Source organism: Acanthaster planci, linkage group LG04, assembly GCF_054643075.1.
Source record: "Acanthaster planci isolate LZ-2023a linkage group LG04, COTS_SCS, whole genome shotgun sequence".
NCBI lineage: Eukaryota > Metazoa > Echinodermata > Asteroidea > Valvatida > Acanthasteridae > Acanthaster > Acanthaster planci.
The window spans coordinates 8,899,950-8,922,524 of record NC_141780.1 but is presented as its reverse complement, the minus strand read 5'-3'; the positions used below and the strand labels follow the sequence as shown (position 1 = coordinate 8,922,524).

General features: G+C 40.1%; 1 protein-coding gene across 7 annotated transcripts in view; it reads right to left on the bottom strand.

The window, feature by feature from the left end:
- Window positions 1-22,575, bottom strand: part of LOC110974883 (uncharacterized) — a 114,660-nt gene that overhangs the window by 39,855 nt on the left and 52,230 nt on the right. The window contains exon 1 of one of the 7 annotated variants that reach the window (XM_087135384.1): window positions 12,231-13,455. The exons of 4 other annotated variants lie outside the window; for them this stretch is intronic. In XM_087135384.1, the coding sequence (XP_086991510.1) occupies window positions 12,231-12,306 (76 nt within the window). In that variant the 5' untranslated portion in view covers window positions 12,307-13,455. Of the gene's footprint in view, window positions 1-1,587; window positions 1,606-2,993; window positions 3,377-12,230; window positions 13,456-22,575 lie in introns of those variants that run through there. 2 more of the 7 variants (XM_087135386.1, XM_087135387.1) reach the window with 2 other exon arrangements.

Below are 22,575 nucleotides of genomic sequence, written 5' to 3'. Positions count from 1 at the left end.
TATGGTTTCAAAAGTCTTTAATTTAGAACACAAGCTGCAACAAAGCTTGCAGTTTAGGTTCTTCATTATATTGGTTGTGGTGCAAGTCTCGATTATAGCGTTATTTTGTTGACTTTTTGGCATCAGTGATAAGTACTTAGTCAACGGAACAGACCAGGACAAACGACCACGGTGTGCGTGGGAATCAATGTAGCCACCCAATGACCTGCATTCCTATAGCAATCAGAGGCCGTTCCCTGGCATTGTCATTGGTCGTCTCGTACCCAAAGCCCTCAACCAAAGAACGAATAGGGACAGCAGTTCCGTGTTCGCACGACATTGGACGGATAGCGATTTCAAACATGCGACACGGTCGAGACAAGGTTAAACCATGTGGAAGATAAAGGAACGCACCCGTGCCATGTAATGTGCGGTACGTTTAGTGTCAATATCATGACTTGGATACATTACCTACGATGCTTTTGAGAGTCTTCTTACTATCGCCCTTCCCTATTGCCCTTAGCTAGTCCCAAGCCACCCGAATAATTTGAAATAAACAGTTTTCCAAGATGTGAGAAAGAAAAATGAAAAGTACGGTAACTTCCCATGTAACAGTCGTTCGGAGACAATCACTTCGTTCAAATTCAACCGCCATTTTCTTGATACAAAAAGCTGACAGTTACCAATCAATCAACGTGTTTTGCCAAGAAAGCATCAGATTTTTTAAAAGAAATTTGTATGCAAGTATAAAAGCGTTCGAAAGTATTTCTCACAGCTACAAGCGCAGGATGCGAACCATATGCAGCAAGGTATGAGACGGAGAGAACCCCCTGCTTTGTGTTGGTCGTTGTCTCGCAGGAATCTGGGGAATTCCTTTCAGACATCTTGGGGGGGATGTGTTAAGCAACAATAGTCTGGAACGTGTATAGGGATTGGACATGTGGGGGGTACCCCTCGGTCTCATTTCTTGCTGGGTATAATGCGAACGGCCAGTAATTCATTAAACAGTAATTTACGTTATGTGTAGATCAATATTTCTAACTGAAATACTCAAGACCCCGTATATGGATGCAGAGTCAAGTACCCATTGTTATCGGCAATAGTTATTGTCAACATTCCCTACATGGATTTGCACCGAAATGATTTGCCCATCAGCTCTTTTGTGATTTTAATCTGAAGAATCTTGAGAAAAATAAACTAATACTGGCAGTTCGCTCCAGAGATTCTTTTTACGTTATAGTGAACTCACAGCCTCCTGCCCTAGCAGCCTTGAGCCGGGCAAGGTTCGTTTTTCTCTCTGCTCTGACTGGACGCCAATTTTATCCCCGAGTGAAGCAGAGGTCGGCTTTTCCGGACGATTTTCTCGATCGATACCGAGACAATGTAAATTGGTGGAACACACGTCAAGGGAATTTGGGCAACATTTCTTTGTGAGTGTCCTTGCGAAGAGTGGTATAAGGGGGGTCATTGCCTTACCATATGCTCAACTACAGTGTTTAAATGATGACCAAGCAGATCCATTTCTGTACGTACGCGTATTATGCGTACTGAAAGGGGCACTGAAAGTGAAATGATTCATTTCATGATTTCAAACGAAGGTTCACTTACAGTATGGAATTCCATATCTGCCGTCGCCCGTCGCCTGTCTTCCGTCGCATTTTGCTTTTTGTTGTGTCCCAATTCTGCCATTTACCAGTTCCAAACATGCCATTTTCCGTCGTGCGTCGTCCGTCGTCCGTCATGCGTCGCCCGTCGCCCATCGTGCGTCGCCCGTCGTGCGTCGTCCGTCGTGCTTCGCCCGTCGTGCGTCGCCCATCAAATGGGTTGCATAGGACATGCAAAACCGTTGTTTAACAAATGACAATGTGATGATTCCATTCACTTCTAAAGATCTTTTCCGAATAAGGCAAGTACAAATCCCACCTGCAAAGCATATACTAGTCACACAATTAATTCCAATAATGCTAGACTACCCCTGCCCCTTGACAAGAAAATATCGCCTCTCTGAGAATTCAACCAAGTGTTTTGGGGGGAAAAACATTTTCAGCAAAAATGTTCCGGCGTACTTATCCACAGTGTTATTCTAATTTGCATACTCCAAAAATGTGCCGACTTGTTTTCATCAAATTCCAGGAAGAAATGTGCCTTGTCCTCTCAATTTCACCTTGAAATCCAGAAATACTAGACGTGCTGTGGATAACAAACTATTTATTAAATGTATTGTTATATAAAGGGGCAATTACCACTTGGTTTAAGTTTCAGAAAATATGACGTATTGGTTTTTGTGGGTGTGTATGCCATGGTGGATAGACCAATGAGAACAGGTTGTCCAGCACATCAGCATTATTTATGGGGCTAACAAGTAACGTTACTGTTTAAAAGACTTCTGTGAGCCAACCTGCAAATAAAGTCATGTCTAATTTGGAGTATACAGCAGATTTCATCATAGGTATACCCGCCCTCAAAATAATGTTGAATAAGTTCGTCTCTTATGAAAACTATTGGGAATCAAACATTGTAATTAATCTATTATTTACATTCCGTTCTGTGGGATATCGTGCAGGGACAGACAGAAATATCACATAGGCTATATACCTAAAGTCTGGCTGTTAACGAGTAAAGTTACGTCTAGAGTAACTAAGTTATCGAGAAAAACAATCTACCGTAACAAAAGTCTATTTTGTTGATTTATTTATGTAACCAAAATGGTGTTATTTCATATACACGTTACTTAGCCGATGTCAGGATATTTATTTCTTCTTTCAATTGGAGTTTGGCGCAACTGCAAAAACGAATACATGTACATTTTCTAGTTCTATTGCTAAAATGAGAGTCAGGCATGGTGGATCGATCGAACAAGGACATGTACATGTGAAATAATACCACTGCGCAATTGTGACAAAAAAAACCACGGGCGACGCACGACGGGCGACGCATGACGGGCGACGCACGACGGGCGACGCACGACGGACGACGGGCGACGCACGACGGCAGATATGGAATTCCATACTCACGCCACTATTTGTAGGCTCCCATTGGACAATCGCTGAAGTTGCGCGTTAACTTCCAGTTCCATGGTTCCATGTAAACGGTGATCAATGCATGTGATCCTATGTGCAGTGCATGTGCAGTGCATTACGAACCGAATAATGGGATCACCGGCTACGACACAGTTTAATCCATCCCTATTGGTCAAGAGTCTGCGTGCGATGCGGTGCGCAGAACGCGCCACGCGCGCGCCATGTACATAGATGGATATTCTTCTGGACAACTTGCACAAGGAATATACCATAAACTGGACGGGGGTGTTCAAGAAAATTCAAGTAAATTCTAGAGCAAAATCGTTGGAAATCTATCATACACTGACTTCTTTGACTCTCTGATGATAGGTATTTATGAATGGGACTAAATCTGTGCTTGACCAGTCTTAAACTATTACGTTTAAGGCCAGAGATTGAACGCTGATAATGCCTCGCCTGCGGTTTGGGCATTAGTCGTGTCCATTCTCCCGAGCCATTCTTAAACGCACGTTTAAGAATAGTTAAGTACACGTTTATTCCCTTAATAATTTTCTGACAACACGGAGGTAGATCATGCAGGAATGTGAATGAAAAAAAAGGTTAATCACTTACCTTTATACTTCGAGAGAAAACTGCAAATTAACTGTGCTGACAGCGCTATTTTGTAGGGACAAGACGCCCAAATTTTTGTGCCCAGTTACATCATCTAACAGACTTTCATGCTCAATTTGAATCTTTTAGGATATATCTTACATACCTTTCACTGTATGACAGTACTTTTAATATAGTAGACTAAATATTTAAAGCAACGGGTTTGAAGCTATTAAAAAAACATAAAAATACATTAAATAAAGGCTCCGATTTCTCTTCATTTAACATAGGTGTGTGCTTCAGGTTACAATTTCCTAGTCATTAACTCCCTACCTTTATTTGCGGTGAATTGTATTTGTTAGTGACTCTTTCTACAGCAGAGTGCTTCATTGCGCTTTCAGAGCGTGTACAAACTGTCTCAAATGGAACAGTCTATCATGCACCATCTGTTTGAAATACGCAAAGGAGACATCATGTCGTCTCTACAGAGTACTAGTTCTCTAATTGAAATGATTAATTGAAAGCTTTTGAAGAGGGGCTCTGCATTTTTAAACAATGGCTGTGCAAATTAATCGTCGCTCGGGCTCGATGAAGAATGTGAATATTCCAAGAAAGATATTACGGAATACTAGGACATGCTCAAACATGCCTGAGACAAACACTTCAAACGGTTTTATTTGTAATTCCGTTCTTCGGGAATAATACTCAGAACATAGCATTCGAACAAGTCCAATATTATGATGATGACTGGAAGAGATTTTCTAACCTGGTTCAATCTGCACGGCTGGCGTGAATGGATTTCTTGTAATTCAGCCTTCACACTTTTCAGTTGGGAACAGGCAGGATTAAAATGTTCCTACACATTTAGTAAACAAAAGACTATTGATAAATGATGCACCCACCGTTAGACTGTCATGTTGCTGGTTCTTTATAATGTTGGCTGAAATACGGTTACGTTAGGTTTACAAACACTGACAAGTTAATGCATAAAATTTGCGTCAGTGTGAACTGAACAGAGAGATCGTTTCATCTGGGTGCCCGGCTCACATGTGAAGACATCATATTCAAACAAAAATAGGTCATCACGCGTGGTCACTCCTTCCAGAAAAGGACCCATCCGACCGTCGTTGCTATATGAAAGCACGCCACCTCTTCTTCCCCAGGGAGTTAAAACTAAAAATTTGACTGTTACAGCGCCCTCACAAAATGTGAACAGTGAACAGCAACTCAAATTTGACGGAGGCTGCAAACGTTCCTAAAATGAGCCAGTTTGGTATTCCAACATTCCCAAAATGAAGCTCGTCCAAGGTCATTCGGATGCACGTGCGAGGTAAGTCCTACCAACGCAATCCTACGCGCACTCGCACGCGTTCTTTGTTCGCGGATGACCTTCCGTTTTGGAACTACCGTTAAAATTATTTAAATGCGTATTAGTCATGATAATTAAAACAGGTTTTTTTGGCTTTCGGCGTCGAGAATTTAGACCCTGTTGTGGTCACTTACAGTCCCTCGGGGTACAAAGATGTACATGAGTGACCTCACTGCTAGTCTATAGATAGCGCTATCTTATCAATCTATTCGGAATTTGGTAGACCATTATTAAACTCGAGTAGGCCTACCGCCGACAATTTCACTCAGTGCTTTCTTACACTAAAAATATGTCATCCTCAACAGCCAAGAAAATAGTCTCCGCATTCATGCTTTCTAAAAATCTGTCTAAAAGACTGGTTAGAACGAGTTTTTAAATTTCATCAGCAGTTGCCCCATATACACATAACATTAATGACAGGTGCTAATAATAAACTCAATGCTCCACTTCCTCAAAAGTGGTAAAACAAGAACTTCTTTCTTATCAACAAGAAGAAGTGCTAGAAGGCATGATTTAATAAACAATTTTTCCATTTCTTCTTTAAAAGTTCGCTAAATTTAGAGAAAGACAGCTGACTTGTGACTGAGAGAACTTCCCTAAAGGCTATTTAGTTTAATATTGTCCATCTGAAAAAAAATCCCAATACATGTAACGGCAAAACTGAACTGTCATTAAGAGAACGGAAAGGTGCCCCTGACCCGGCCAAACATCGATTTGGTCATTCTAAGCAGGTTTAATGATGCATACGATCACTGCAGGAGTTAGCATTTATCAAATCATGGCAAAAGTCAGACTGAACGTAATACTTTACATGATACAGACTTTACACGATACGAAATGCAATTTCTGTTTATATTTAAGTCTCTGAAACCAGCCTCAGATTTGGATGCTCGTCATTTCCTCTGTATCTAATTCTGCTGTCGCTTCGAGTCTCTGACTATATTATAGCGTTCTCTGCATGTATTTTTCAATTATCCATGTAATTTAAGAACTTTACATTCCCATTTTAAATCCTGATTGTACGGAAGCGTAAAGGGGCCGCATGCAAAGAATTTTTTCGAGTTACCATCTCGCCGCAGGAAGTTTCTTTCTCGCCACATATCTCCCCGAGGCTATAGTTACTATCTCGCTGTGGCGAGTTACACGCTATTGCTCTAATGTCAAATTGATATACTGCCGTGGCGAATATCTCACCAGTCTCCTACGTCTTTTATATATTTAGCCTGCCAACGTTCTCAAATGTATCCTTTGAATAACAAGAGATCTTGCTGTTCAACAAATCTTGGTTTCTGACACAAAGAAAACAAAATAAATCTTAGTTAGGTGCCTGAGTCAACGAATATAAACCATAACCTTGCTGCGGCAATATGTTACCTTGCCGCGGCAAGATAGTCACTCAAACCCTTTGGAGGCACGTGGCCCCTGTACGCTTCCGTAGATCAGCAAGGAAAGAACTCAACAATATTCTAGTTAACCTACAATTCCATCACGATTAGCGCATTGTCAAGATATGCGTTTCGATTGCATTCACTTAGACAAACTGGCAACACGCCGCCATATTACGTGTATCATTGTGCCATAAAACTAGTGGCTTAATTATAAGTCATTATTTCAATGCAGAGAGGGGCGTTATTGTCTAAGACGGACAAGATAAAGCAGAATAAATGCACCAGAATGAGTGTGGGCTTTGGATGAAAGATTCAATGTATATTGATTTGAAAACACTAAATAATATTTGTTCTCTTATCATTGGGAGTTGTGCTCTTAACCAATGTAATTATCCGAGGCCTTGTGAAAGCAAAGGAAAAAAGCTTACATATTGTTTGTCTTGAATAATGGTTTAGATGTTGTAATGCAGCATACGACTGCTGCGTGCTTAGAATGATAACCCTCTGCAACAGGTCAAAATGAAGTCAAGTATGCGACCCATCTTCGTGTGTCCCAGATAGACTCAAAAACCTTATCATATCGTGATCCGAATGAATGTTTTTAGGTCCTAACTGTCTAGTAAACCTAATCGAATTAAATTACCATTGGGATGGACTCACTGAATGAATTATGATGGATTCAACAAACTCGAAAACAAAATCACTGCAGCAGTGGAATCCCTGTTGTAGCTGGTGGGTATAAGATAAAATATTTATTAGTACGAAAGAGAATAAAGCTATATGAGCGTCACCAGGATTTTTTATTCCAGGGGGGTTGGGGGAAGCACTCATCAGCAGCGAACTGATAAACTATTAAAAGAGGAAAGGGGTCAATTGCCAAATGTCCATGGTGATATTAATAACCTGAGTCTTCCGTCTAGAACTGTCCAGGATTGAACAACCGGGATTTATACAAGTAGGGCCTAAAGGTTTTGGTATCACTATCAACACAGATAAAAAACAGGTCCAAGCAACAGAGTGAAGTGAAACAGAACATTACTATTCCTCTAAAAACAATTCTGGAACAAATGGGACAACTAGACACGATCACAGCAAACCAAAGATTTCCGTCTCGACGTACAGGTCCAACTCTACAACATCCTCGTCTGATAAGGGGTCTATACAGAGCAGACGGTGGAACAAAAATGAAAAGGATGCAGGGACTCCTCGTGAAAGCAAGCCTATCAGTGGAACAAGGAGTGACTGGGAAAATCAAAACAGATTGGCTCCGATGCATGCAAAACCACACGTTAGTCGAAAATCATTCAGGAAGTATGGATCCGTGAAACCAGATATCATGCGCCACTGAGAGTTTGAACCACAGCACTGTTACCAACAACAACGACAGCTTTAGTTTCACAAAGAAAGTCGACTGAGTCAACTTTTGTTTGCTTTTATTCCACAAGATGAAAATTTGGAGTATCTGACACTTGTATTTACGATTTGTGCCATGTCTGGCCTGCCAAATACACCATGTCCAAAATCTACCTCAATAGTTTTAAGGCCACGGTTTGGGGTTTTGGACAAAAGCATACTAACGTGATGAATATCCATAGACCCCGATTCGTTTGGAATATTCCTTCACAGTCTCACATAAAACCAGCTAAGTCAGCTTGGCTGGTATTGTTGCCGTATTTTGCCAGTCAAGTAGGCCTATGTAAACACATACGGCACCGGTCAGTGTGTAGTATACAGGTGGTTGACCTCAGAGGATTCATGCTAATACTGTTTTACAAGACAGGTGACCCTTTTCAGGGATATAACAATCCCCTTTTCAAGGTTTTATGGTGGCAAAAAGAGCCCTACGGGTAAAATCTGATGCTATACATATACATGTACACAAGTGCCAAGCCAACACTACATATGTACATGGTTCCGTCGCGTAATTATTAGCTTTTTCCCTCCGCCGGGAAATGTGTGTTTGCTTACGTTTTTTTCCCAATCAAACTCTCAAGGACCTCAAACCGTGCATAAATTCTCTTTAATAATCATATTAAAGGAAACATTTCCTGTTCAGTTACCATAGAATCCCCTGCAGTTATTTCTAATATGCAAGTTTTCAAGCGATTCATGAATAAAACTATTTGTTTATATTACCTTTGATGGAGTATTGTTGACGGATGGCTTGAGTTCTTCCGAATTCAGCTTGTAACGGTGTTAGATTAGTTTTTCCATAGCCTTGGAAGGCGCTCCGTAAACTGTGCTTACAACGATGCAACTTCAAATGTCAAAACCCAAATTGATAGAGCCGTCTCATTTCAACGCAACGCGAAACCGAACCAAACAAACAAAACACAAATTCAAAGAAGAACCAAAACGAACAACCAAAAGAAAAACCCTGAAACACATCACAACACGCTACCACCATGATGTCCTTAAAAGCGGCCCTAATATGTGTCCGTCACTTTACTAGCCTATACCATGCCATATCGTCTGTCTAGCATGACCATGTAATATGCACCTTAGCATAGAATTGCATATGATTTATAATTCTTTTAAAGTGACACAAAACGGGGCAACGTTAACCAGAAGGAAAATACACCGAAATCAAATAACATATAAGAAAGTGACACTTAAAATTATTATCAAATCTAAACTTTCTTTACTCGTCTTGTTCGCAAGTGAGAAACTTGAAATGCCATAATATATACAGTCATGCATGACGAGATGTATTGTAAGAATCATTCCTGAGCATTTAATTCCTGTAAAAATAGAAAAAGTGAAATAACTCCATGAAAAGTGGGATTTGTCTAACAAGAACAAAAAAAATACCAAATAAAACAAATAGCAAAAAGAAAGGAAAACAGAAGAAACATAACAATTATTTGAAGGACCTCTAGAAAAGTTAAGACTACACCGTTGACTAAAAGAAATTCAAACAGCATCAGCTCTTTAACTTCTCTCCGAGTTCTATTGCCGATAACTTTTCAGTTCTTTTGATTTAGCAATTTATGTCCCTGCATCGTTACAGGACTCTGCTCCTTTACATACTAACAATTTGTCTTGCTCGATGGGCACAAAACGAGACGGCAAAAATATCAAAATAGCGAATGAGCAAAGGGTTAAAGTGTTTAGTTATATCCTATTACTTCCAATCAGCACCATTTCAGACACCATGACCATGATGATTATTATTGCCGGATAAGGGATTGGAGTAGGCCTATATACGACCAACCAGAAATGTCACTACTTTATATCTACGTTTAGATTGTTCTTTGCAAAAGAACACGAGATTTATTAGAATTCTTCACAGATGTGCACTTAGTTTGATGATGGACTTCAGCTCTTTCCAACTCAATCTTTTGGGACTAACAGGCATTGCGCTTTATTGAAATTCAGAAAGATTACAAAGTTTAGCGTGTTATTTGATTATCGACAACTGCCGTCGTTCCCACACAGTCTGATTCTATGATATTTAAATTTACGCACAAGTATAATCGGATTCATGCATCCAAATTTAATGAAGCTAAGCAATCGAAGCATGTCAAACCTCGTGTCATCATTCGTTGTGTGCTAATCGTCACCAGTACATTGAGTTTTTATGACATCTTTTAAAGTTAATATGCGTTTTCCTCCAGAATGTGTCAAATATATGCAAAAGCGAAACAACTTGAGGTGATCCTCCATGCAGGTGCACAAAAAGTACAACTGAACTAGCACGGAGCTTAGAATAACAAATCTTTAGCGCAGGTGCTGACAAGCATCCGCACTCATTGGAGATTAAACAGAAGACTTGGGCTGACAATCAAAACATAATATTGCAGGATAAAATACTTATAGGAACGAGATACATCTTCTATAGCGAGGCAGAAAGTGTATAATGTATTCTGTCTTTCGAGGCCGTTTTATTAACCTGGGAGCTATCGCTGACCAAATGTTCAGATTTTGCCACGTGTGCTGTGTTTTATTCATTGCTGCAGATGGTTCTTAATCGTTCAAAACAATTCCACTGTGCACGATAAATGACGTCACTCCAGAAACATACAATACTGAAATAAAACTTGAATGTTTGGATTCTTGGACTGCTTTCATGTCAAATATTCTCACTTTGGCTAGCGAAAATGGAACAAGATGTGAATTTGGTGATGGGTGTCAGCTCCAGTGTCATGGGCTGAACTCCGGCCAAGGGAGCCTTTGACACGAAGCGCTTCTGTTATCTTTTGTCATTCCATGAGGTTGGGACATAATTTGTGACTGTGTCCATTGTTACGTGGGTTCCGTAAAAATGAACAGCCAGTTCCCTTCATGTGGATTCCAAATTGACATTGTTATACATCTTGCAAGGCTGAATACAGAGGTGTGTGTTATTTTTACAGAGTAAATGACCTACTCTACAGTTCATGACAGGTGGTAAAAGTTACCCATGAAACAAGGACACCATCACAAATTGTGCCCCATGGAATGACCCATCTCTCGTTCTCAAGGAGCGTGTAATAGCGTCATTCAAACTTGAAAAGTTGAACCCACCCCTCTCCGTCTGTTTACCCCTCAGCACATTACCAGATTGTTTTCGTTCACAGTCGCTGTTCACTTTGTCTGCTCAGCAGACAGTTACTTTTGTCAAAAGATACATGTATGTAAAGCAATAGAAACGCTTAATGTATTTTCGTTTTATACCGAAGGTTTTCTTTGTACTCTATCAATAAACTGCACGGCTTTGTGACTATTCATAAACATCATACACACAATTATGCAAAACTACAGGAAACCTCTCAAAACTAAACAACATTTGCTTATTTGAAATGATAATCCTGTGACAAAATGGTAAACCGTTGAGAGTGTTGACATTGTAAAACTACAGTATCAGCCTGTCAAGTAACGAAACAGCAGTCACTGGCAGGAAGTCGTCAGAGTACCCCCAACGATCCCTGAATTTCCTATTTACATAATCGTAAAATATCCGTTTCTTCAGTAGGGGCCAAAAGAAAACCAAGCGATGCAAGTAAAAGTGGTTATGTATACTGTCAATTTGACTGAGTACAAGATAAAATATTTTACACTTATCATGAATCGATTTGTTGGTAGTAAAGTGGACAGATTGGTCTTTGTGACTATTCATGACCGATTTCGACAGGGACTATCCCTCCAATAACGTGGTTGGGCAAGGACATCGACTTGGCTCTTGTTGCCCTGAGGTGAAGCCCAATTTGTTGCAGCACCCTAATAAACCAGTAGCATTTACAGTTTGACCAAGCTGGTTCATAGGGTATTTGGCCTTAAATATTCCAGTGAGTAAAAGTTGTCCTCACATACAAAGTGGGTTTAGACTAGAGTGACCCACAACATGAGCAAAAATTACACGCGCAGGCAGAGGCAAAACATCAGACATATTGCTTCAAGTGTAACAACTTACGGTTTATTAATTCATGTATTCACAGTGACTAGTGGCGTACTACCAGAGGGGTACGGGTGCGCACATTCTTGTTAACGGGGCAATGGAAGAGAATGAACGGTTGTTACGCCACAGTCGCCACTATGATGTATTTATAAACAAAGATATATGATCGTTCCAATAAAATGGATTTTGAACCAAAGAGAACATGCCAAAAGTCCGAAAAGCAATTTGATTAGATGGAATGAGCAACAATCATTCACACGACTTTGATCAATATCTATACGAAATCAGCAACGTTTAAGTTTTGTTTGGAGATAAAAGTTGTCCTGTAGAACAAGCAGTTCCACTACGAAATCTAAAGAAAACTATGCATCGTGAACTTACATGATAATCATGATAGTAAATCCGTCTTCCAGACCCTTATATATAATCTGTACAGAAGTGCCACCTGAAACAGAAACTACCTGGACTTTTTCAGTCCTCTATATTTGATATAATTATCCACGTACCTATGATAATTTCACACGGGCGCCCTGCCTGACTCACTCGTGGAGGTGGTGACACGGATGTCGGTAGAAACATCATCTCCGTAGCTCTAATGAAAATCGCAGCAGATTTCTCTCCGCAGAAAATGGGTCTACACGTATTTTGCTCGAATGAACTGTGGACAGTGCACTGCCCAACCTGCCTCACAGCTCTCAAGGCCTAAGTCGACGCTGGCTCTTGATTCTGTCACTGTGCACAGAGATGTCTTTCATATGTATTTACTTATGAGCAGCATGTATTATTCATCGCACGATTTGAAGTTGTACGGTCGTAAGACAAACTGCTAGGAGAACTGGCAGTATAATCATATATAGCGTATGGTGAACTCTAGTTGACACCAGCGTATGCCTTGATTTTTCTAGACCTGGAACTTACACAAAGTTACAGCTTTGCAACCATTTCCTAGCATAGGTCATTTGACCTCAGCTTCCATCAGAAAAGACTCTGCAATCAAAGAATTGTCAAGTGTGGCACGCTGTATGACAGTTTTTCTGACTTCTCGGGAAAGAAATGACTTTGTTGCATTAATGGTAGTTTGTTCTGCATGGCAATCGGGGAGACTTTCAGGGCATTCGTAAGTGTTTTTTCTGTGATAGGTCCCAATAAACACACCATCCTGGAAAGGAACAAAAGACATCGAGTGCGATACATGAAACTTGTTACCTTTGACTTTGTCATTAATCAAGTGTACAGTACATCAAAGGTCAAGTTGACAGTGCGTTGCAGAAATTTCAAGCTTTCGGTGATTGTCATGAAACCGACACACGAATCGTGCTCTCATCCAAGCGGAAGAGTATTAAAGCAGACTGAAAGGAGACGGTCACAAACCAAGAAGGCCACAGCAATAGAATCCCGCTTAATAGCCATGCCATTGTTTTGAAACAAGTTCATTCCTGAAAGTCACTGTTGAAACCGCATCAAGCAGAGCAAATATACTGGCTGAAAAACATTATCTTCTTACTTCGATCCAGGAGGCGTTTCATAGGACATGATCACGTAACAACTCACACGTACCTACTACCACCTACCCGTTGCATGAGTCATCTTCGATGGCTAAGTATCTTATCAGTCAGCAAGTACGCTAGACAATTTCAGCCTGTCCCCCGATCCCCGCACTGGAATCATTGCACCGCCTTCCCTTGATTTGTGACAAGCTTGTGATAATAAGGTGTCTTTACCTACTCGTACCCTCTTCGCCAGCCTATACATGCACGCAAATTAGGCAACGAGCCAGAGCCGTGACTGCTTAGAAACATCTGAAACAGCGAGTACCCTTGCTGTCTCGCCCCCAGACGCGTACGGTGTCTCACGCAAGCTAATTTTAGACGCAAATCGACAGTGGACCGATCTCGACAGCAATCACCTGAAATGATTCAAGGTGGGAGTTTTCTATGAAAAAGATCCAATGAGCCAGGACAACAGAATTGCGTTCTGATTACTAAACATGCGAAATCTCATGTCTCGAGAGAAATTGTCACACCATGTAGAATCTATAGAGCCGTTACACTATACAAACTGACGGTCTGGTGGTAAACCCACTTTTTAATATGGGAAGTAATGATTTTGAACAGACGAACAGTTTTAGGCAATGTTAAAGCCGACATATGTCAACATTTCAAACTTTATAAAACATAAAGCCAATGCAAATTAAGAGGAAGAGTCATCCCACATAAAAGAACAGCCCCACAGGAATGCAATCAGATTAAATTTTCAGCACGTATTCTCCATTAGCAAGGTTATGCCTGTCTTCATATAGAGGATTTATATCTAATTGATGTTGAGGAAAAATGACAAGATTCATAAAGCTTGAATTTATTTAATAATCTCAGATGGGTCAACCACTTGCTTCTCGTTCATCATAATTTTGTTCATGTATGGCGTGTCCGAATCACACTGCTGTGAATTGAAATTGCGCACAGCTTTTATGGAAACTGGCTGCAGCCATACCCATAGACTCGTGTGTGATTTCTAGCCGCAGCCAAGCAATTCGAACACGGCTTATAATCTCTTTCTTGCCAGCTGCAATTATCTGTTTCTGTACAAATTTGAAACTTACAGTTTCGGTAATATGATTTTGATGTATAAACTTAATTCATATGATGGAGAAAACTTGATTTAATCTCCTGATGGCAAACCCTGTCCTGAATGCGATTTAATTGCTATAGTATTGCCCTGGCATCTGATAGGTGTGGTTTCGCATTAAACACTCGGAGTACTCAAGTCCACACCAATACATGTATTGTAAAGTGGTGAAATTGGTCTTTCTCATGATAGAAGGGCAAAACTTCGTACAAGACACGTAGCCATTGTTTGGCATGCACAAAGAGTTTATGCACTACGAACACATAGGGGTCCCCTCGTTTTCTCTGCCTTCTCCGAATGACGCAATCTACATTCAGAATTCGCATCTTGACAGAAGAGAAAAAAGCCCCTTTTAGCTTGTATTAGCTGAGCTCTGTAGACAAATGACATTGCATTCGGTTTGGATGATTCCATATTTATTTGAATAGATAAAATCAGAGAAAACCTGTTTTAGCCGTGCTCTTTAAGCTCACAGTAGTTCTCCTGACTAACTATAAATCAAGGGAGTAACATGAAAAAAATAACGAGGGCATAATTTTCTTTGAAAATCAATTGCAGCGATGATCTACATCTCTGATTTTCATAAAAGGATATTTTCAACATCGCTGTTGTGTTTCGTCCATTTATTGATGCGATGGTCGTCTGGCTTTCCGTCTAAGGCTTTGTGTGAATTTCTAAACCACAGCGGGCAGTAACACTGGCCTTGAGGCGCCTCGGGTCCTCGAATCAAAGAATCTCACTTTTCCGTCGTTTCTCCTACACAGACGCGAGTACAAGAGCCAAAATGTTTGGACGAAGCCTTACTATTCAGCAGTGTTCTGAAAAGAAAATCTGTGGTTTCTGTAGTTACAACTTCAACCATTCCGTTTAAGCCTAAAAGAAATGTGCCATGATGATTAATTAATAATGATTCATCCATAAATATTTTTGTCATAAGAGAAAGCTTTGGTAATTATTTTATTTATGTAACAATTCACAATGCTTGGTCTTTTGATGAAAACGGTTACAGTGCCAATTACAAGGTTGGACCTTTTTAGACCCTGCATTCCAAAGTGTCCGACTGAGCCAGGGTATTTTTAACATTGAGGTCAAATCTGAAAAAGGACAACAAGGAGAAAATCATTAAAGTTTGGCACCTGAAAATGCATGAAAGTAAGAAATAAAAAGACGGCTCCTGCCCACCCCCGGCTCTTTCTGGGTAAATAACACGACGAACGGTATTCGTGGGTCGCCTGTATTATAGGATGAGTACTGTCGCTGGAAATAAATGCTTTTGTGTGCATTTCTGCGTAATTTATATTTTCACAAGAACGTCAGACAAGAGCGTACATGTACATTGGTCACGGATTACGTTGGGTGCAGTCTTACGTGGGATTCAGAACTCATTACCGAAGCACTGTTAGAAATTGGTACAAAACACCCAGCTGTGTACCTAGAAGAAAAATACCCCATGGCTCCTCTGTATTTGTCCAGATGCCTCGGTGTCATGCACTGGAATACTCGTGTCTCACTTAGCACAGCTTCATGCTTAGTACCTTTTTTACTCTGTCTAGTAAGGGGACACTAAATCAATCAGGAGGAAACCGCACAGAAGCGAGACAATCACTCTCCCCGCCAATAGACCTCGCCGGTAGTGACGATGATACACATCATCACGACATTACGTTTCCTATCCTGCGCGCGAGCCAAAAGTGTATTTACTTCACGTTGCCATGACATTACATGTTTGTACCGTTTTTGGACTTGCCGTGGGCACTGTGGGTAGCGCGGACAAGGAAAAGCAGCAGAGATGTTTGTGCCGGGCGTCCGTGTCGATACACGGTGGACAATTCAATTAAATTGTGCCAAGTTTTAGGAAACAACTTTCAGGTCCACTAAAACAGGAAGGATGAATCCTTGTAAACAAAATTAATTTCCAAATGACGCAAACGGGATTCATTAAAATAATTTATTTTGGAATGTATTTTGGAACCACCTTCACCGCAGGAATTATCCATCACACAAAATATGATTCACCTTCCCAATATGAACAATGTCTTGCTTAATTTCTACTTGTTTCAGTTTTTGAAGATGTCTTATCAACTTGACTGGCGCTTCGTAAAATGTGGTAATGTACATATATGCAAGCTCTCCGTCTTTAACGGTGCTGTGCTTTCACACAAAATTAGCTCGCCGGTATTCTGACGACAAATAATTCAGTGTGGTATATGCATGCGATATAAGTTGGTACATTGGAAAGATATTCATTTCGCCTGTACATGTAGTTGGGCCCTGATCCAATTATAAAGTTTCCATTCACCGTCCAAACTTTTACGTGGATGTAATTTGGGAATTAATCAGTGGAGCAAAACTATTGGGGGGACTTGGGGGGGGACAAAAATTTTGGAAATCGTTTCATATAACCTTTATGGCCTTTCTGGGGTGATTACGTTACTTTTTAGGGCTGTATTCACACTTTAGGAAGACAAATAAAATCAAGCAAAGAGCTTTTTCATTTGTTATGCTCCGATTTGGAGGAAGGACATATCCCCGCTGGCCCCCACATTCGCCCTCGGAGGTCGGTATTCAATGTTAGTTCTGTCAAGCAACTCTAGTGTCCAAATACAAAGAGCGTGCTTGCAAATTACACAGTAAACCTTGAAGGGTCCAAGCGGTGAAGTTATGTCAGACCGACGCTTTGTACAACTTTGTAATCTTCTGTATAAGAACAATTTGACATCCTTTTGGGTTTACGTGTAGGTCTATTGATTGCGCTTTTTAAATGTTTGAAGTTGTCTGTACTTATCTGAACAACAGGGAGCACTGCTGTTATCGTGTCGATCAGGGAAGCCACTGCACAGTTTACAGATTTTCTGTTGAAATTGAGAACCCAATTTGCTCATTGAAACCTCTCTTTGAGGAAGGTTTGCTCACTGTCGTATTACCATGTACGTATACAACAATGAATCAACAAAGAAATTTGGAATAGCAAAATATCAATGCAACACTGGGGTTTTCACCCCGGAATGGATACACGGTATTTCTCGTGGATATGGAAATTCACATTGTAATAAAACGCCATTGGGGTTTTAAAATTACTTTCAATACAGCGCAACAGAAATTGAAAATAGGGTTTACTGAAACACAGAACTAAAATTTCAAAGATTGTCGTAAACAATTTCATTTCACAGGGCATTTAAAAATCGTCATTTGATCCTACATGAGGTTCATTGAGCCTACTCCTTGGTCACAGCATGACATGTTGGAATGCTTTTCATCAAGGGTCAGTGTTATGTAAATCACAAACACGAACTTGCACCTATTAATATAGACTAATCCTGCAAAGTGCCAAACGACTAAAATTCATCTGGTAAAAAATCAGCATGATATCAACGTGTACTGGGAATGACAGCTTGACATAATCGGTTGTCAGCAACGGGTGAACTCGCACAGGACAGCTGAAAGTCAAATAAAAGATACCTGTGATCAGTAACCCCACCACTGCTGCTTGAGTGGTACCATTTTATAATCTTTTCCATGGGATGCCTTAAAGTGACAACCCTTTTCAGAAACTCTAATTCTTGAGTATTCTTCAGCCCTGTTGATTTCAAAGTTCAGTCACTAAAATGGAACAGAAAATAAACTTAACATAGTCGAGACTTTTTGGTCATTGTATGTGGAGATGACAGGATGACCGAAGTTCGGTATGCAATCCAGTTAGGGCAGGGTTGTCTTAAGGGCACTTAAGGCACCCTACCCAGGGACTACAAAAATTACTGTAGGTGGACCACAAGACAGAACACATTCGTATTCGCATAGGTTACAGCTTCTTTCTCTTTCTCTCTATCAGATTTGTTTTCATATTGGGAAATATTTAAACTAGTCATTTTGTTTCGTCCAGCTTAGCTTCGATACAGAATGCAAAGAGCACTAATGCACTGGAACACTGGGGCCTATCAGGCCTGGGGAAACTGGTACATTAGGGCTAGGGAGCACTTGTACCTTAAGGGCTAGGGAACATTGTTCCTTACAGGGCTTACCGGTCACTTAAGCCGGTCCTGCATTCTGCACGTTTGCAACAAGAAAGGTGCACAATTGGGGTGCCAAACTTAGTACAATCTCTATATCCATGTATCCTCAGATTTAAGTACAATTTACACACACCTTCTGAGGTTAATGTCAATTATCTGTAACCTTCCGCCTAGTTTCCACCTAAAGCTGGTGATTGCTACAATTAAAGCAGCGCCAGTTCGAAAAAGTAAGGGGGTTAAAAGTTCCTTCCCTTTAAAATGTTGTTTTGTGAGTCCCCTTCATCGCATCACCCTATCAGCTACCGTCGTATTTCCTGGAGAAGGTCAGGAATCAAAGCTGTTTCACTGGTTACATTCGGAATGTCCCCATTCGTCCATTGGTTGACGTTATTGCGTATTATGTTGATACCTGTAATTCAAGTATGCAGGTGATGATAAAGCATGAGACAGATGATACGGATGACTAGACAACAACCATGGCTCTGTTTTATTGACTGTGTTCTCTGTGAGTAGATTGCAGGGGAAAAGGCGCTTACTGCAATGGCTACAAAAATCGAAGTACTGGTGTTTCATTTTTGGTTAATCGATTGATCTAATATTACGAGATGTCAACGTTAATGTTCATTGCGGGGGTTCGGAATTGCGGTTACTAACAAGGAATACATAAAAGTGCAAACATTTACAATGACACTGATTAAGTTTGTGATTTTGTTAATTTTCTGTAGATAGTTTAACATCAATCAAAACAGCGTAAACATGTACTTCGTTTCTTACAATAAATCTAGGTGTACCTCGTATACGTTAATTTATATGACGTGCGACGAATACGTTATTTATATGACATACGAAAGTACGAGTTAAAATTCATCGGTCGTACGCACGAGATATAAGTGGTACATACGAGATGACACTCATACGTACGAGATACTACAACCCCCACGTACGAGTTGAAGGAGACATATTTTTAACAGGTCACAGTATGCGGGCAGCGTGTGCTGCGTGTTGAGCAAAGAAAGAAAAAGCAGCCAATTAATCACGCACTCTTTGACGTGATTTTAAGTTTGCAACCCCCGTGTGAAAGTCTAAGCGATGTTGTAGGTCACCTGATTTAAAAAACAGAATTCAGGGTAAGAAACTGCATACATCATCCTCTTTTCATCGCCAAGACAATTTTCTAAGTATGTTCATAACGAAACACACAGCCATGACAGAATACCGCCCATTACTCGACGAATACAAACAAATCTTTAATCCACATAGCCTGGTTAATGTGAGATAATGTTGATGAAGCTCTGAACTGAGTCTAATAAGACAGGTGACGTGACAGAAAAAAACCACGAAATACATTCAGAGGATCGTCAACTCGTGAAAAAATGAGAAGAAGTCGAGTCACAGACGGCACTGTATAGTTAATTATTGTTGGTCACAACAGTCTTGTATAAGACATAGTGGCAGTGTATGATATCGAAGGGTAAATGTAGATATCACTGCACAATAAAAGCTGCGAATAAGTGTACAATACAAGGCGCTTACAAGAAATAGACAGGGTGTGTTAAGTGTTTCATTCATCAGTATCATATCATCCATAAATCAACCTAATATCATTATCGTTGACGACCTCGACTGCGTGGGTGCACCAGGCTAAGCTAATGCACATGAAATATACAGGTCTTACAAAGTCACAGTCAACTGTCTTGCTGACGGACACACATCCCCATGGACGCAAGCTGAATTCGAAAATGTACACATGCCCCCTTACCTGTCTGTGTTATATTTAAAAAATGACTTAAATATTGACGAATGCACTCATCTTTACAGTACTTTGCAGGAGAGACGCCAGCTATGGCTAGCGAGCTTGCAAGCTTCAAGCCTCAAGGATTCAAGCCTTTTTTAAAGTATTCAATATTTTGTGTATAATGCTATGAGTTAACTTCACAATAGATTCCTATGTTAGCATTCTATGCATATCACCACAAGTATAAATGGAATGACTAAAGGTTTCCTCTAAATTACCAGGCTCGTAGACACGATGCACAGATTGTGCGTGTTTGACTTTGCACATGGGAGTACATGCATAGGGGAAAAGTCTGACTTGGCAGCTTGCGTCACGATGCACTTAAGGTGATGCTTTTCGCGGCTGCCTTCGCCTAATAATGTGGCTCGTAATACCCCAGACAACGACACGATGGTGTTGGCAGACACATACAAGGGACAGCGCAAATGAAATTCGTATGAAGTAACCTGACATTTCTTAATTATAATCTTGTCTAGTTACTTCAGAGTGAGATATGCAGCTGCTTTTGGCTCCTGGTTCTATTTCAAGAAATAAAGTTCCATCTTCTGACATTTACTCATGTCCTGCATCCACAGCAGCACAGGCAAATTGGTTTACCGGTTTATGTAACCCTTGGATTGCTTTAGCTTCATTTCGTTTGTTCAATTTTGATGCGATTTTTAGAGCCCACTTCTCAAAATTAGATTGTCTGCATTTCTCAGACAAAATATACAGGATTTGCTTTACTTTCAGCTTACGCTGATCTAAGTATCAGTAAAAATGTTTTGTTTTTTGAGACAAGTACTGCTTTTGGAATATTGTCGATACCTAACTGGCTTTCAGGCAGAACAAAGCATACAGTCCTGCTTCAAACAGGTAGACTAAACCTTAGATTGATATCGGGTCTGCAGGCAGTGAGTACAGTCGCCAATCAAACATAGGCTTACATGTACATGTATGTATGTTTGGCCGCCCAACATGCAGAAACTGCACAAGCCTGGAAACAGAAGATATTTCTTGGCAATAGGCATCATCAAACACATTGAAATGGATAATCAAATTATTGACTACAACACACGTACTCCTAGTTTGATGGGCACTATATTTCTGAATGTGGAAAAAATAAATACAAGTTTGAAAACTTCCGAATCATTCTTCACTTTGAAGCAAATGTCTAAGCCAAATAACATGAAATTTTCATTTTAATCTCACGCTTCAAAGCTGACCCCCTTAAACCCATGGAATCATTATATGTACTGAACATTTCTTCCAAGGCATGGCAGGAGCTTGACCTATACGCGTGATTCGCTCAATTGAAAATTGAGGTCTTCTCTACAAAACGAAAACTGTAAATACTTCAATAACTCATTTGGTGCTTACGTGGGCTCAGTGCATGGTTGTTTCTGTTGGTGCACATTAAAGCCACTAATTATATGAAGTCTTTGCTTTGGTGGAAAGTTTTGATATCAACACGTGCTATTAACTATGGTGTTCACAAACAAACTGCTTGTAGGAGACAAAAACACAAAGTGATATACACTATCTGTATAGTCACAATTCATAACCAGCGATGATGGTTCCGTCCGCACTTTGTCTGAAATGGCGGAATTCACCGATCTTGCAATACTTTGGGAAAAAACTGGACATATTTAAATGCCACTGACGTTTTACAATTCATGTCATTCACAATGCATGTCGGCTTTAAGTTTCAGGAGACGAAGCAATAAATGAAGCAGAAGTTCGACGAAATCCGAGCTCGCAATCGTTCAGGAGACACGGATGTAATTTTATTACCATAAAAGTAAATAATATTTGCACTGACTGGACATCAAGCCTAAAGGTCGAGTCACCTTTAATCTTAATGGTGGTGATCAACAGCAATCTCGAACATTCCGACTGTAATACGATTGCATCTCCTTATTTAGGCCACCTAAACTTATTGTCAGGTTGACATTGTTGAGACGGGAAAAACATCGGCGGACAGGGAATCCCATTTCCATCCACGTTTAATTTGAAGGTGTTTCCATCATCACATTTTATCACAAAATTTCACATTTCGGCTTTTTTTTAAATTGAAGCACTCGAAAGAAGAGTTTTACAGAAATGATACACGAAAATAAAAAAGTCAAGAATCCCATTTTCAACGCTCCTCTGAACGTGAAATAACTTTATGAATTTAACACACGTTTTGACAGATTTGAATTTAAAACAAAATAAAATTTAGAACACCCATAGTCCTAACCCAATTTACTATTCATTTCAGATGCTGCAAAAATTGGTGTTTTAATTTATCCGCATTTTTCTGAACTGGAGCCGTAAAACAGAATACTGCACAAACAAACCATTTCTTTTTCAAAAACAGGTTGTTTCATTTGGCTACAGACACATTTCTGTCTTATCACTTCCAACGATTATTATTATTTTGCTTGCATTGTCTTTTGA